The following is a 15,212-nucleotide window of genomic DNA, read 5'->3' on the forward strand; positions in this document are numbered from 1 at the left end:
AACTTCTTATATATACATTCAGTATTGTATCTTATCCTTATTCAATATCTTGTACTTTCTTCCTTATAATTTCTATATATCGTCTTCATTTAACTCTCTTTGAGCTTTTTTTTTGTTCGTTAGAATTCCGATATATCCGCGAATTTCCCCTTCAGAGGGGAGAAAGTGCTTTTCTCTTGCTGCTGGTTCGTCCACCTGTTTTACTTCCTCAAGAAAAATACCCAGCATATGCCGTCAGCCCAAATGCTAAAAATGCAGATATAGTGAGAGCTGTTTATTAAGGAAGCGCATATTTACCTTGCATTCAAATGGCACAGATGTCGACTTGAATGTTCAGCGAATGGAAGAAACTCTATGCATTGATTCCATTTCCCACAGTGATTAGCACTGCAATATTATTAATTCATAGACAACTAACCTAATTTTTTCCCCATTAAAATTGGCTGTCAATTGACACTACCGTAGCCACTCTTATGTGTTTTAAATCTCTGGTGGCGAATTATGGGACTAGGCGTAGAGGAATGTGAAGATATCATTTAAAACTTACGCGCTATCCACAGTCTTGAAATTATCTTTTGGATGTGGGCTGATTTGAGCGAGCTTATCTCTAAGAGATGAATCAAACACGTATGTGATGTTATAGTTATAAAAGGTTAAAAGCAACTTTCACGATCGCGCTAGTACAGATTGCACTTTTAGTCTGTGTGTTACACGTATTCATGCACAAGTTGCGTCAGCCTAAGAGACGAGTTACAGTATAACTTACGTGTATTTAGTCTGTGCCAAGATGTTTAATTTTCTATTGCCTCCCATCAACACAGCAGCGTTAGGTGCTCCGTGCTACCTAATGAAAGCTCTTACAACTTAGGGCTATATTGTAATTAAGTATGCAATTCAATTTTTATAAATTTCACGTTAGTTTTAAATTTAAATTTCCATTCCTCGCGGCATTGTAATTTCAGTAATAGTTTTCTAAGCTTATTTATGTTTCTCGTTGATTGCGTCATCTGTCTGTTGCATTTAATACAAATGTATGTGTAATTTAAGCAGGAATTTCATCCGGCAATTATGAATTCGCAGTGCTTCAAGTTCCTTTTACTTCTTTTCTCTGTGCTCATGCTGACAGAATCCCAATCCAGAGAAATTTCTATTTCCGTAAGTAAAATCGAAGGCGATATTTATTTACTAACTTGAAACTTCATTTCGTTTTATGATGCTGTGCTATAGTGCGCTGAAAATATGCCTTGCAAAGCCGGAGAGTATTGCATGGAATCTTACTGTGAACGATGCATCCCTTGCGAGTCCCTTTATCATCGCCAATCATCGTCGACGAATGGCGAAGCATCTTGCGCAAGAAACACGACCGAATGCGGACCGTGTCTACCAGGGTATAAAAAGCTGAACGCATTTTGTTTTAATTTTATTCATACCGTATTAGCCTATAACCTTGATCGAATTTTGACAGATACCAGAATCACAGTACAACCGACGGAAGCCCTTCCAGGGATTGTTTCCCTCTGATTCCAATAGCTGTTTCGACTTATTCTATCGCCGACTGGAAGTTGATTGTCGTATTTCTGTGGCTATCAATTATTTCCATTTACCTCGTCGCAAGGAAATTCGATTTACGGAAATGTAAGATATGCCGTTAAATATTTAATCGCGTGTAAAAATATAGATGCTAATTATTAGCTGATTCATTCAGGTTGCACTCGTGTTGGCTCTGTCCTGGCGGTGAATAAGGAATCGGAGTCATTCACAAACAGAGCAGTCCAGTCAGACGACACAGATTGTCAGGATTGAGCTGGGATTGACGACGAGGGAAAAAACCCTATTAACTATTGTGCACAAACAATCTGATTTCTTCTTATAGGTATGTCCTCATGTAGGCTATAATATATCGTATTTTTTCTTTACTATTTCGTTTTTCTTACTTTGATTTGCCAAAGTTGCAATGCGAACACAGTTGTCGGTTGTTATATATATATATCTTGTTAACGTTGTCTGTCTGTTATCTCTGGAAACGGATGTAACACATACACACACGTACGACTAGTGGCAGCACACGGAAGGGTAGCAAAACAGAAATCTCTGCAAAATCAGCTGTTTCATTTCTCAGTTGTTTTCTATTACATGTAATCCCCTGTGTGCTTCTTAATATTTGATCGAATAATGTTTTAATTTGAGGACAAACTTACTGCGTACATTTTGGGACCATGTAAAACTTGTCATCGTTGCATCCGGTTGCATCACTACAAATAAGACAAAACTTTTCTCTTTTTTGTCGCTCGTTTGACGGATATATAATACAACAATGCGACTGCTGGCACTCGTTTTGTCCACGAATGGTTCAAAGTCTGGCCAGATTAATAAATTTGATATCTTGTACCAATGACAATGAGAAGCACCCACTCTATTAGGCTACTTGTGTCTTATCACATAGAATTGATAAGAATTTTACATCATTGCTACACACGGAGTTTTCCACGTTAGTTTACTTTTACTTTTGTATTTACAGTTGCATGCAGTCGCAACTCAACAACGACAGCAGTCGGTGATGCTGCTGTGCTGCCTAACTCTTCGTAACTCTTGCAACTTATTGAAGTCATTAAATTTCAGGATTTGAGTTCGTTCAATCAAACTGTTCAGTTCTTCACGGTATTGTAATTCCAATTATAGTTTCTTTAGCTTATGTGAAGCTAAAGTTGAATTTCGTGTCATCTTACAGAAATTTCAGTAAAAAATCATGCATTTGGGGTTCCCAGTTTTTCTCGTCCTCGTGCTCATGTCAGAATCCAGGTGGATTCCAGACGATCCGGTCCCCGTAAGTGACAATGACTCATCGCTAATCTGTTCGAATTTATGTCGCAATAATAAGTTTTAATATAGGCTTACTGAATTAATTTTGTTTCCTTTTCTGTCTGTGTAGTGTACTAATTATGAAGATTGTCAAGATGGAGAGTTTTGCTCCCATTCTTACTGTGAACGATGCATACCTTGTGAGACCTTTAATCGTCAACCAGCCAGTAATAAAGCATCTTGCGCAGAAAACTGGACAGAATGTGGACCTTGTCTAACAGGGTAAACTTCTGAAAGCCATTTTTTAAAATACAAATTGTTACGATTTCATTCCTGTCGGATATTACAACCTTGATTTTACAGATACAACTATCGTAATACAACTGTGGGTCACAGTTACCAATGTTACCCGTCGACGGACGAGCGCCCGCCGAATACAACTCCCGGCGAATGGCGATGGATAGTCGTATGGATATGGCTATCAACTATTTCCCTTATTCTCATCTTCATGAAATTCAATGTTTTCTATTGTAAGAAACTCTTGATCTAGTAAGGATGATAGCGTGTTAATAAGCTAAGTTTCAATTGTGTTCTACAGTTCTTCGTACCGGTAGTTGTACTCGTACGAGTACTCGTAGTAGTACACGCACCAGCATCAAGCTTTAAACGATCAAGCAAACGACATGGATGATACGGTTCGGAATTTTAATTCGACAACACGGCCTTTGTGAGTATTCAGCTTTTAAAACATCACAGTCTGAAGCCTATCAAAGATTCAAAGGCATAAATCGCTGATCAAATGTATCATTACGATTGTTTTTTTCTTGTGTGCCAAAATCGGCCAAAATATGTAAAGCCAATGAAAGAATTGCAAGCGACAACCTCGTCGCAAACTGTGAAGTAAAAATGCGTGTTTCATGTTATTTGATTCCGTTTCTTTTTTTATTTTGTATTTGTATAGTAGCTATTTCATTTGTCATTCATTAAAACTTAACACCATTTTGAAAAAGCCGCAATATTTATTCTTTACTGGACACCTAGTGGAGGAATTTTAAACTGCGCTATCGAATCATGATTGCTCGTTGAGTTGTTGTCGTCTGCGTTATTTACGCGTGGCGTTTGGTGTTGTTTAACTGTTAACTCTGTTGGTTGGGCCAAATGACCGTTGAAGAAAAGGAACTTTGATCTTATTTCATGGAATATTTGTTTTTAAAACTATGTAAAATGGAAAGAACATCGACAAACAGAAAGTTCATTGTTCAAGATTAAATTCTGCTTGTTTGGGGCACAAAGTGCATCAACAAATTTTTGAGTTAACAAGTTTTTGTGTTGGATTTTAGTTAGGAAACTAAAACTGATGGTGTTGGGTAGCTGCAACTATAACCTTAAATCACCACTAACTGTGATAGAATGAATGTTTTTCCGTGCACATGCACTGCTTCATGGAGTTGAACAATTAGCTTTAGCGTAATTATTGCCAAGTTTTTTTTTTCCCTTGGCCCTTTACTAAACTCTTCATTTATTAATTTACAGATTAGCAAGGGGGCACACAAATGACATGCACACATCATGGATGGAAATATTTCGAAATAGGATGTTGATTCAAGCTAAGTATTGAAAGGAATGAATTATACTTCAGTTTTATCTCAAGAGGTCACACTATTTTATTTTTACTGCATTTATCATCATTATCATTACCTAACTGAGGAGCTAAAGGTATCTTTTTCGTAGGTCTAAATGCCATCTCAGGTTTACCCATCCTACAACCGAATGACAATCAACAGGCAATGAGACAGCAGTTAGGCCACAACATCTCCACCCATTTGTGTGACCACTGAGTCAAGTGACAGCATTTGAGTTGTTTGTTTCCCCTTTACGACGACATCAAGACCAGACGTAAAATGATTTTACCTCTCGTTCCATTTGGTTCAAGGAATCGGCCTGAATCAACTACCAAAGCGCTTTTACTTAAGGTTTGATTTTCTCAACGTTTTTTCTTTTTCTACGTCTTCACGAAATCAAAAAAATAATTCAGCACAAGTACGAATAATCACGTTGGTAAGGTGAGTTAAAATTAGTAGTTGGTAGTTGAGGTAAACCAAGAAGAAGAAGAACCAACCATCATATTCAAAATTTCTTTAGAACTTGTTAAGTGTAGTTTCTTAATCATATACAAGATGGAGAATCAATGTTTGCGCAAGGCGCAATTACAGTTGAGAAAAAAGGAAATAAAAGATGGATTATGCTAAATTTCGCCGGTTGACCGCCCATATCATCGACAATCTGATGCCCTTGCCAATAAAAGTAAAATCGTAGGAGGGACAACAATGAGCAGTAACAGAGGCCTGGTAGAGGAGAGACAAAATAACTGACAAGGCTGTTCGCTACCAAACGACGGTGAGTTCAAATTGGGTCAATAAAGTATACTCCTCTCTTATTCAATTTGCTCTATTTTCATCTGATCTTGAATACTTAAAAATATCTCCAGCGTTTTTGCTGCGGGTAATCGACGTGCCGATGGGCATTCTAGGGGCCCAAAAATGCTCAGTAGTCCACGTATTCGCACGGTGTGCACTTGTTTCTAGTTTGCTGCTGTAGTGTTGCACTTCTACGCCTTTACGTAATTTTTTAAAATTTAAGTATCTAACCTTGCTTTTTTTATGTACAGTACTCTATATGGGCCCCAACACAGAAGAAGATCGCCACCGCTACAAGATCGTCGCTTTCGGTAAAAATTCTAATTTCTATATCGTCGTCATTTAACTCTCCTTTCTTTTTTTTGTTCCTTAGAATTCCGATATGTCCGCGAATTTTCCCTTCAGAGGGAAGAAAGTGCTTTTCTCTTTCCGCTAGTTCGTCCACCTGTTTTACTTCCTCTAGAAAAACCCAGCATATGCCATCAGCCAAAATGGTAAAAATACAGTAGTGAGAGCTGTTTATTTAGGAAGTGCATATTGTATTTATTCGTATTTATTTGTAGCTACCTTGCATTCAATTGGGACTAAAAACTTGTTGAGTAATTTATATGTTTTAATATATTTCGTGATAGTTAGTTCAATAGATATTCCAAAGCACTGTAGTTATAGTTTCCTACTTTCTTATGTAATTGCGCCATCAACTCACCTGTCATCATCTTACATGGATTTCAAATCCAAAAATTATGGATATGGAAATGCCTTCGATTTCTTTTTCGTTCTCGTGCTAATGTCAGAACGACTCAGAATCCAGAAAAATTTTAAAGTAGCGCCGAGCCGTCACTCATCGCTAATTTTCTAGTTCAAACATGTGTGTGGCGAGAGGTTCCGCATCTTTATATCTAGCTTTTGATTGCATTTTAAAAAATGTGTGTGTGGGGGGTATGATAACTATATTTAAACAAAAGCTAAACTTCAATTCGTTTTCTGTGTAGCGCTAAAAAAAATGCCTTGCAAAGCTGGAGAGTCTTATACTTTGAACGATACACACCATTGCACACCTTGCGAGTTCCTTCATCGTCAATCATCGTCGACGTGTCTACCAGGTTAAACTGCTGAATGCTTTATTATTTCATTCCAACCATATCAAAAGGTGGCGCATTGTCTTTGTAGACGGACCACTTCTACTTTATTGACCATCGCTCTTTTCGAATTTAACATACATCGGGTTAATTTAGTAAATGAACAGAATAACTAAACAAGACTTTTCCCACATTTCCATCGAGCTTACATTTTGAGTTGGGTAATATGGGTATGGCAGCGAATTTTAAATTGATAGTTTACAGTTCTGTCAGTTAGCACGTAACTTGCATGTCTAAATATTTAGCAAAACGGAAAACTAACAAAAAGTCTAAAAGTTCAAAAACAAGAAAACAAATTTGTGAAAACATGGAGGGAACAGAAAGTTCAAAAACATTGAGGGAAAAAATTTGTTTAAAAATTAGTTACTGGATGGTGGACCGATAAATGACTAGTCTATAGTTCGACAAAAATCCAATCGATTTGATTTAAAAATAGAATAACCCGCCGGGCTCCTCTTCTTCGTTGCGATTGTTGATTTCCCTTTCTTGTTGGTGTCTTCGCTGCCCTTGCTGTTCACGTAATCTACGGGAGGAAATTATCGGGCGGAGGTAGAAAAGCGACCTGGTTGAGCGCCTCGCGTTGATGTTCCGGAAAACGTGGGGCCCTGCAATACAAAAATAAAGACATGTTTAGTTGTATGTGTTCGACACCACGCACAGTAAAATTACTTACCCAATCGTGGCAATCGACGTGGTAACTGAACAGCAAGGGCAGGAACATTTTGAATGGGAGCTGGATAGTAGAAATGTTTAGTTGTATGTAATTGTAAAAATGCACGGCAAAAATGATACTTACCCAATCGACGTGGTAACTGGACAGCGGGGGCAAGAACATTTTCAATGGGAGCTGGTTTGTCGATAAAAAGTTCATTGAGAATTTCCATTAAACTGCGTCCGTCACCGTCATAAAGATTTACTTTTTGGGAAAGTTCGCACTCCTCTACCACTTCTGCCGTTAGGTGAGTAACCGAGTTCACTAGGGAGGAAAACAGATCAAACAAGCCTTCTAGTCCTACCAGTTCTTCTGAACGAAACAACGATGCACGGTATGCTAATGAGTGTACCACAAGCAATTGGTCTGGAATGTCAAAAACTTGTAAGGTGTCGACGAATTCGCGAATCCCAATATCAGGCAAAAAAACCGCGCACCGATTTCCAATTTTAGGCTTGTAGATAGATCCACGATGTAAAAGCTTGTCAACTGAAGAAACAGCAGTGCAAACCGTTCCTGGTTCATAAACTCCTGTGTAGGGTAGAGGGATTTCCGCGCTCAGACCTTCGCGTAACTCCAAAATGTCGCCCGCTTCACTTTTCAGCTGCAGATAGAAATCTGAAGGTCCTTGAGCAACATGCGATATGATGACATCATGACGTCCATTGGATATCTTTTTGTTTCTGAATGAACGGGGGAGGCTTGGAGAGAATTTCGGTGGGGCTGTGATGTGTTCACAAGGGAAACTTTTGTCAGAACTGGAAAGATTTACAAACTGATTATCCCCAATATCAGATGGGCATAGACTGGCACAGATGGGCACAGCTTTCCAAGTATGGTTAACCAGTTTAGACTTCACAGTGTTCAACATTTCTTCGGTCCACAGGGTCCCTTTAGCAAGGTATTCAGTTGGTGCGAGGCAATACTTTGTAGCCAAAGCAGGCCATTCCCTTATATCTTCAACCATAAATTCCCAAAAATCAAGAGATCGCACTGCACTAAATAGAACTGGGCTGGTCACTCCTGAGTCCAAGAAAAAAGCTTCAACCGTCCAAGCATGGCTTAACTCAGGATCAATGATTCTTGCTCGCTGCCACTGATCATCTTTCAAGACACAACATGTAAGTTGCTCCAATACATCAAGTGCAGTCTTTGAGTTTCTAATTGTTAAACGGGGATGTTGGTTCACTTCCAGACCTTGCTGAATACTGGCTATGTTTTTTTTAATTAAAACATATGCTGCCCAATCAGATTCCTCTATCCCCCAAAAGGTGCAAGTTTGTTCGGGCTCGGTAACAGAACTGTCGAGATGAGTGATGAAAACAATGGATTCGGACATCTTCAAGTTGAGTAGGATTTTCAGAGTGTACACTGCAATAAGACAAACTTAAATTAGAACAGAATGTTGGTTTTCAAATAAGAACACTTAACGACGTACCAATAGTATAATCAATGCAATTTTCAGTGCAGATAAAGAGGCTATTGAAACCCTAAAAAGGAAATAACATCACCGACAAGTCCAAATGACTGGAGTTCACGAATCAAATGATTGAAAATTGGAAATATGAATGATCAACGGATTTTTCATTTCAGTCATGCAACAATGCCAAGTTACGAATATTCGCAGTTAAGTCTGAAATTAATAATAAAAAATGCGACTCGCATAATTCGTTTTAGATATAAAATTGTTTTGAATTAAAGTCTAATTTCATACGCAAACTTAATTTTATACAGTTGTGTTTTAGTTTGTTGCAGTCGTGAGAATTGAGTCATGACGTCATGAGTTGTCAAAGATGGCGGACGCCTTGTGTTATAATTCGTCTCGTGTTCGTAACGTTGATGCGTTGATGGCGGTTTTTACGGGTTTTTACGAGAGTTTTTGTTTCATTTTGTCATTATTATTGTGCCGGGCCGACACAATCTTTAGTTGTTTTCGTCACTTTTTCCCTCACACTATAAAGATAAATATGTCTTTTTCACAATTCAATTTCTGTTGGTTGGAAGTTGGAACTATTTCATTTAGTTTTGCTAACTGTAGAATGAATTAAGAAAATTTTTGTGCTGACGCATTTTTGAAAAAGGGCCGGAAAAGGGTAACGGCATATGATTGTCCTATGCATTCGGTTTTGGAGTTATAGCTGGATTGCTTGGCAGATGTTTCCTTATAATTTGTGATAATGTCGGATAATGTGTTCATTTCCAGCCTAATCAGCAGGGTAGTGTTGGTGAGTGTGTTTACTATTCTTGGTTTTATAGATTCATTTAAATTTTATTGCACATGGGGTAATCCTGAAAGTGATAAGTTATTATTTTTTATTTGTAGAAGAATCTTGAAGATTAACGAGTTTCAAACCATGCTGTCTAGACAGCATCATGATCATCCAAGATCCACCACATCCAAAAACCGAGTAGCATTTTACATGTGCAATGTTCTTAAATGTAAAACTATTGATTGGTATAGGCCCAAATTGATTTCGACCTCCCGACGGACTCCCGAGTCCGCCTGCTGCTCACTCCCATTACACAATATTGGCCTGGGAAATCAACCCTGTCTCAACTCTTTAAGTCGCCAACAAATTTTAAATGAAAAATAATTTGTTAACTGAAACTGTAAAAGTAGGTTAATGAATAATACTACAATTTAATACGCCAGCATCGTTATATACGCTGGACAGGATCAGTATTAGCCTATAAAACGCTTCATAAACAATATAACTATAACGGGTCGGGAGGGCGAGTCGGATAAGGCGTCGTTTTAGGAAACGATAGGCACCATGAGACCAGGGTTCGATTCCCGTAGCATGCATAATTTCTCCCTGACCTGATAACACCCCATTTAAAAAAAACAAAAACAATCCATGGATGCCTAATAACGTGAAATGCAATGATCCTTAAAGTAAACGAATTTACAGATTAGAGCGACCACTAGGTCAAGAGATCACACAATATGTAAGCGAGTATGCGGTTGCGTGTACCCCGAATTACTATAAGTCAATTCCAATTGTGTGAGATACACTCGAAAATCTAGCCTCCCAATTGATATTGTTGATATGCCAAATATCTTACGTCAAACTTAATTGATATTCTGGCTATACCAAAAATATCTAAAGTCAACCTTGAAAATTTATCCGTTTACCGAAGGGTTCACCATAATTTTTTTAAATACCCTGCCCTGCTGGTACGTGCCAACGACCAGACCAGGGCTACGTCGAGTTGGTTTATTAGATCCCGCGCCTCGATTCCCGCAAATGCAACATTCCAAATCCCCGGATGAGAACGACCTCTTTCCATACCATAAATTACCGCGAATGGCGTCACAGCTAGCGTATCTTTAATTGCATTTATTAATATTACAGTATATTTAAATTGTGTATAAATTTTGCATCTCGTTTCATACGATAAATTGGAACCGATTAATACCTTTTGGACCTCGAGTAATCGAATTAAATTTTTTTATTCCTTAAATTAAAAATTCTGAAATTAAAAATGCCTATTTATGTTAATTTAAATATAATGCCAAGTCCACGTTACGGCATTATACAGTATAAATGAAAGTTAAAGAAATCCCTGGCGAAACTCAAGAACTTCTTAGGAATAACTTAAATAACACAAAGACTGAATGAAAGGTAAAACAAATGAAAAGGGCAAGGGGTTCACCACTGAAGTCATAGCTGTTGAAAAATTTGCATATTTTACGTGATTTTTGCGTATTTTGCTTTAATTACACGTGATTAAACAGGCTTACTGGTACTGGGCTGGCACTGGCAGGGTGTAGTATGAAAAAAAATTTAATGGTGAACCCCTCGGTAAACGGATAATTTTCAAGGTTGACTTTAGATATTTTTGGTATAGCCAGAATATCAATTAAGTTTGACGTAAGATATTTGGCATATCAACAATTTCAATTGGGAGGCTAGATTTTCGAGTGTATCTCACACAATTGGAATTGACTTATAGTAATTCGGGGTACACGCAACCGCATACTCGCTTACATATTGTGTGATCTACTGATCTCTTGATCTAGTGGTCGCTCTAAGCCTCTAATCTGTAAATTCGTTTATCTAAAGGTTCGAATTGCATAATCTTTTAGACACCATGCATTGTTTTAATGTGTATTTTTGTTAAAGGGCGTGCCCGAATCTGGGAAAAACTGTGCTTACCACGATAATCGATCTCAGGGTCTTATGGTATAGTAATCAGTGAACGACGCCTTAACCGTCTCGCAAACCCAACCCTTTCAATTATTTTGTTTATCAAGCAGTTTATAGTTTATACCTGTCCTCCGTAAACAACGATGCTGCCGTATTAAATTCTAGTTTATTTAATATTCACTTAATAACTTTTACAGTTTTAGTTATTCAAATTATTCTTAATTGCAAATTGTTGGCGACTGGAGCAAATTTGTGTCCAAAATGGCCAAACAGCGTACAGCATCTTTAAAACGCTGTACGCTGATTGGGCCATTTTGGACACAAATTTGATAGACTGCTCCCTTAATTAAGACTAGGAATTCTAGAGACCACCAGACATCGCGTTTCGCGTTTTGGAGACCGCCAAAATCGTCAGATTTTATCTGGACGTGGCAACGCTGCGAGAGGAGTAAGGGATTTGGGAACGAAAGGCGGAGCTCCTTTAAGAGATTTTTCAGAAGAACCGCTCGTACCTCGCTTAATATTGTGTCACATGTTATTTGCTGTTTGGTGTAACCGTTCCTTTCGGCTTTTAATAGAGTGGGAGTCTTTTGCCTTGGAGAGTTTTTTCGTCTCGTGATACGCTATTTCGCTGGTTGTACGTTTCATTGTATGCTGAAACAAGTAATTATGTGATCAATTTTCTACCCTAAAGATCATATTGATTTACTTGACTAATCATGATCTTGCAAGTTGCAACTGCCTTGTGATGTTTGTCAGATGTTTAAGCAATTTTTAAGGACTGTATATTTACTTTATTGTTGCAAATGTGTTATGACATGAGAAAGTGATAACCTCAATAAATAATTTAAGTTTGTTAAATAGGTTTACCATCTTGGCGGAGTTTGAACCACTGCATTGCTGTATGATGTCCAACAGTTGAGCTGAATGGTTGATGGTGAAGTCAACTTCAGTCTGCAGTGTGCGGTATTGATGTTAAATTTTACTTTAAATATTTTTTTCTGTTGTGTTATTTGTTCGTTCACTCATGCAGTTCAATCCCTGGCCGTAGTGGCGAATTATTTAACTGATGCCTTAGTGCTGATCCATGTCCAAAGATTTCTACTTGTGGTAATCTACTTGGCTACCTGTACTGGCTGTATGTCTCATTCTATGCTGAAACAAGTAATTATTTGACCAATTTTTTTTTAAGACCATTGGTTTACTTGACTCATCATGATCTTACAACTGTTTTATCCTCGTCACATGTCAAAGTAATTTTGAAGGACTATTTTTACTTAATTGTTGCAAATGTTGGAATTACTACATTGCTGTTTGCTTTCCAACAGTTGAGCTGAACGGTTGATGGTGAAGTCAACTTGAGTGTAGTCTGTGGAATTGGTGTTCGTGATGATTTGAAACATTTTTGTCTGTTAAGACGTCGTAGGGAAGATCAACAGAGCGCTGGCCGAAGCGGGAATAACTGAACGTACATTCAGTCGATTGCATGCCGTCTCGGTCGGAAAATCCAACGCCACCCGCGAAATATAAGCTGGAACGCATCCGCAATTTCTTCAAACGCGTCGAAATTCTTTATGACGACGGCAGTGACACGGCTCGTACCGACACGGCGGTACCATCGTAATTATAAAATCTGGCTGGACTAATATTTGGAGAAACACTACACCTGCAACAGTGGCAACTCGACCGAAGCCGTAAAATTCTATCCTGATTCTATCTATTTAATAGTTAATAAATTTAAATCTTTTAACATTACATTTTTTGTTCCAGTCCTCGTCTTTATCGTCCAGTAACGCCACACTTGGATATCATTCGATTAATTACGGTATAGAATATGGAAAACATGGACTCGAAAGAAGATGTAATTTTCAATAAAATTTTCTTACACGTCATTTACTATCAAATCCCGCGAACTTTTTTTATTTCCTCTAGGCAAATAAAGACAGGAACTTTCCTTTTAACATGCCGGTAACCATCATGTCACTCACAATAGTCATGGAAGCGTTCGGTTCATTGATAAAGGTAATTTACGATTTGTGTGCGGCAGACTAACTTAATCTGCATGTATCGTTAATTGTACCTACGCCACTTGCTTGTCGTTGCAAATTGTCAATGCGTTTTTTATAGTTTGTATCAATATCGATGAGCGTGTGAACTTGTATAAATTTAAGGTGTTAGCATATTAAATCTTCCTTGTGGAACAGTTTCAGTTTTGATTGCTATGATGGATTGGAATGGGCAATGGTATGTTGAGAACACAACCTTTATCAATTAATTTGTCTTTAAGGTTCAAATGTTCTTTTTCTCATTCTTACTAGTTGTAGTTTTCCCTTGATCTGAAATTGTTTTTTAGTAAAATTAATTGTCTAACATTTTCGCTTAAATAGATCAATAACTGAATAACACTTCGTTATTTGTCTCTTGGGTTGATTATAGGATAAATATCTTTGATTATAAGTAAGGTTTATCTTTGATTATAAGTAAGGTTTAAATAAACCGTACGTTTTGTTAGCAATTATTTTTTATTGGCCATCTAGTAGAGGAATTTTGGACTGCTCTATCGAATCCCAATCGCTTCTTGTCGTCAGTCGCGTTCTTGGCGTTTGGTCAGTTTTGCCGTTTTGGCATGCTTTTGCCTTTTGGTGGATGCTGGATGTTAAGATTTGTGGATGATTGGAAATTGGATGGATTGGATTTGTTGGTTGGTAATGAAGAAAACAATCTTGAGACTACTTTTATCTTCTTATAAGTATGCAATATAATATTTGTTTTTAAGACTGTAAAATGGAAAGAACATAAGAATAACAGTAAGTTTATTGTTTAAGATTAAATTCTTCTGTTTGGGGCACAAAGTGCATCAACATATTTTGAGTAAACAATTTTTTTGTTGGTTTTTAGTTAGGAAACTAAAACTGATGGGTAGCTGCAACTATAACCTTAAATCACCAATAACTGTGATAGAATGAATGTTTTTCCGTCCACATGCACTGCTTCATAAAGTTGAGCAATGAGATTTATCGTAATTATAGCCAAGTTTTTTGTTTCCTTTCACTAAATTAAAATTCATTTATTGATTAACAGATTACTAGAGGAAATAAATATAAAATGCATACATCATGCATGAAAAATATTTCGAAACAGGATGTTGAATTGGCTAACTTTTGAAAGGATTTATAAGGAATGCTGCAAATACTTCAATTGTATTCCGTCTGAAGAGGTCACACTATTTTACTACATTTATCAATATCATTACCTAACTGTGGAGCTAAACCTATCTTTTTTGTAGGTCTGAATGCCATCTCAGGTTTACGAATCCTGCAATTGAATGACAATCAACAGGCAATGAGACAGCAGTTAGGCCACAACATCTCCAACCATTTGTGCGACCACTGAGTCAAGTGACAGCATTAAGACCAGACGTAAAATGATTTGACCTCCCGTAAATGTTCACTTATTTTTACTACGTAGGTAAGGGCTAGGAGAAACATGTCAAAATTGTCGAGGATTACATGTCAATCAGATTTTTCACAGGGCTTTTTCAGCCGCAACGTTGGTGGAAGAATAACGCTGGACAGATCAAGCCGAACTAGCCACACGGGGAAAACATCAAACGAAGAAAAAACAAAACATATTGTTGGAAAATGTCTAGTGACTGTATTCTAGGTAATTGTATTTGTGCAAATTGTTAAGCTAATAAACTATCTTTATCTTTTGTGATAACGAATAAGCTAGGTGCATTATCTACGTTATCTCCATTAAAACCAAATTAGGTCAAGATTTTGGCATTAGATTTTTCTACCTCGTCATGCTTGAAGCAACAATTGAGATTAACACACTTAGGCTACACCTACTAATTTGAGTTGACTCGACACTTTGACGACGCATAATTGTGAGATGGTGTTGTCAAGCCAGCGTCATAACAAGGTTAAAGGGGAGGAGAGACAAAATAACTGTATCAAGGCTGTTCGCTACCAAACGATGTTGAGTTCAAATT

General features: G+C 37.5%; 2 protein-coding genes across 7 annotated transcripts; one reads left to right on the top strand and one right to left on the bottom strand.

The window, feature by feature from the left end:
• Window positions 1–669: 669 nt before the first annotated feature.
• LOC124201806 lies at window positions 670–14,942 on the top strand. Of its 6 annotated transcripts, none has more exons than XR_006877696.1 (10): window positions 11,625–11,881; window positions 12,071–12,184; window positions 12,252–12,382; window positions 12,636–12,912; window positions 12,989–13,079; window positions 13,151–14,025; window positions 14,117–14,237; window positions 14,300–14,435; window positions 14,505–14,686; window positions 14,750–14,942. XR_006877696.1 is itself a non-coding variant. In XM_046598047.1 (5 exons), the coding sequence occupies exons 2-5, from the start codon at window positions 1,069–1,071 to the stop codon at window positions 1,801–1,803; spliced, it is 516 nt and encodes a 171-aa protein (XP_046454003.1). In that variant the 5' UTR covers window positions 670–885; window positions 1,051–1,068; the 3' UTR covers window positions 1,804–1,916. The 6 variants fall into 6 exon arrangements, 1 of the variants encoding a protein (XP_046454003.1); XR_006877694.1 differs by having other exon boundaries at window positions 11,627–11,881; window positions 12,083–12,184; XR_006877695.1 differs by having other exon boundaries at window positions 11,629–11,881; window positions 12,083–12,184; window positions 13,151–13,923.
• Window positions 6,380–8,660, bottom strand: LOC124201799. Its single transcript, XM_046598037.1, has 4 exons — window positions 8,506–8,660; window positions 7,152–8,438; window positions 7,029–7,088; window positions 6,380–6,960 (listed from the first exon to the last, which is right to left on the bottom strand). Exons 2-4 carry the CDS (start codon window positions 8,404–8,406, stop codon window positions 6,782–6,784), a joined length of 1,494 nt encoding a protein of 497 aa, XP_046453993.1. The 5' UTR covers window positions 8,407–8,438; window positions 8,506–8,660; the 3' UTR covers window positions 6,380–6,781.
• Window positions 14,943–15,212: the final 270 nt, after the last annotated feature.

Source organism: Daphnia pulex, chromosome 9, assembly GCF_021134715.1.
Source record: "Daphnia pulex isolate KAP4 chromosome 9, ASM2113471v1".
NCBI classification, from domain to species: Eukaryota; Metazoa; Arthropoda; class Branchiopoda; order Diplostraca; family Daphniidae; genus Daphnia; species Daphnia pulex.

Bases quoted from the DNA above. Each gene is read 5' to 3' on its own strand.
- LOC124201799 (XM_046598037.1), bottom strand. From the start codon at position 8,406: ATGTCCGAATCCATTGTTTTCATCACTCATCTCGACAGTTCTGTTACC. The intron at 7,089-7,151 runs GTAAGTATCATT...TCTACTATCCAG, and splicing joins CCAGTTACCACGTCGATTGG to CTCCCATTCAAAATGTTCCT. The intron at 6,961-7,028 runs GTAAGTAATTTT...TTTGTATTGCAG, and splicing joins ACGTCGATTGCCACGATTGG to GGCCCCACGTTTTCCGGAAC.
- LOC124201806 (XM_046598047.1), top strand. From the start codon at position 1,069: ATGAATTCGCAGTGCTTCAAGTTCCTTTTACTTCTTTTCTCTGTGCTC. The intron at 1,156-1,227 runs GTAAGTAAAATC...GCTGTGCTATAG, and splicing joins CCAGAGAAATTTCTATTTCC to TGCGCTGAAAATATGCCTTG. The intron at 1,636-1,705 runs GTAAGATATGCC...TGATTCATTCAG, and splicing joins GAAATTCGATTTACGGAAAT to GTTGCACTCGTGTTGGCTCT.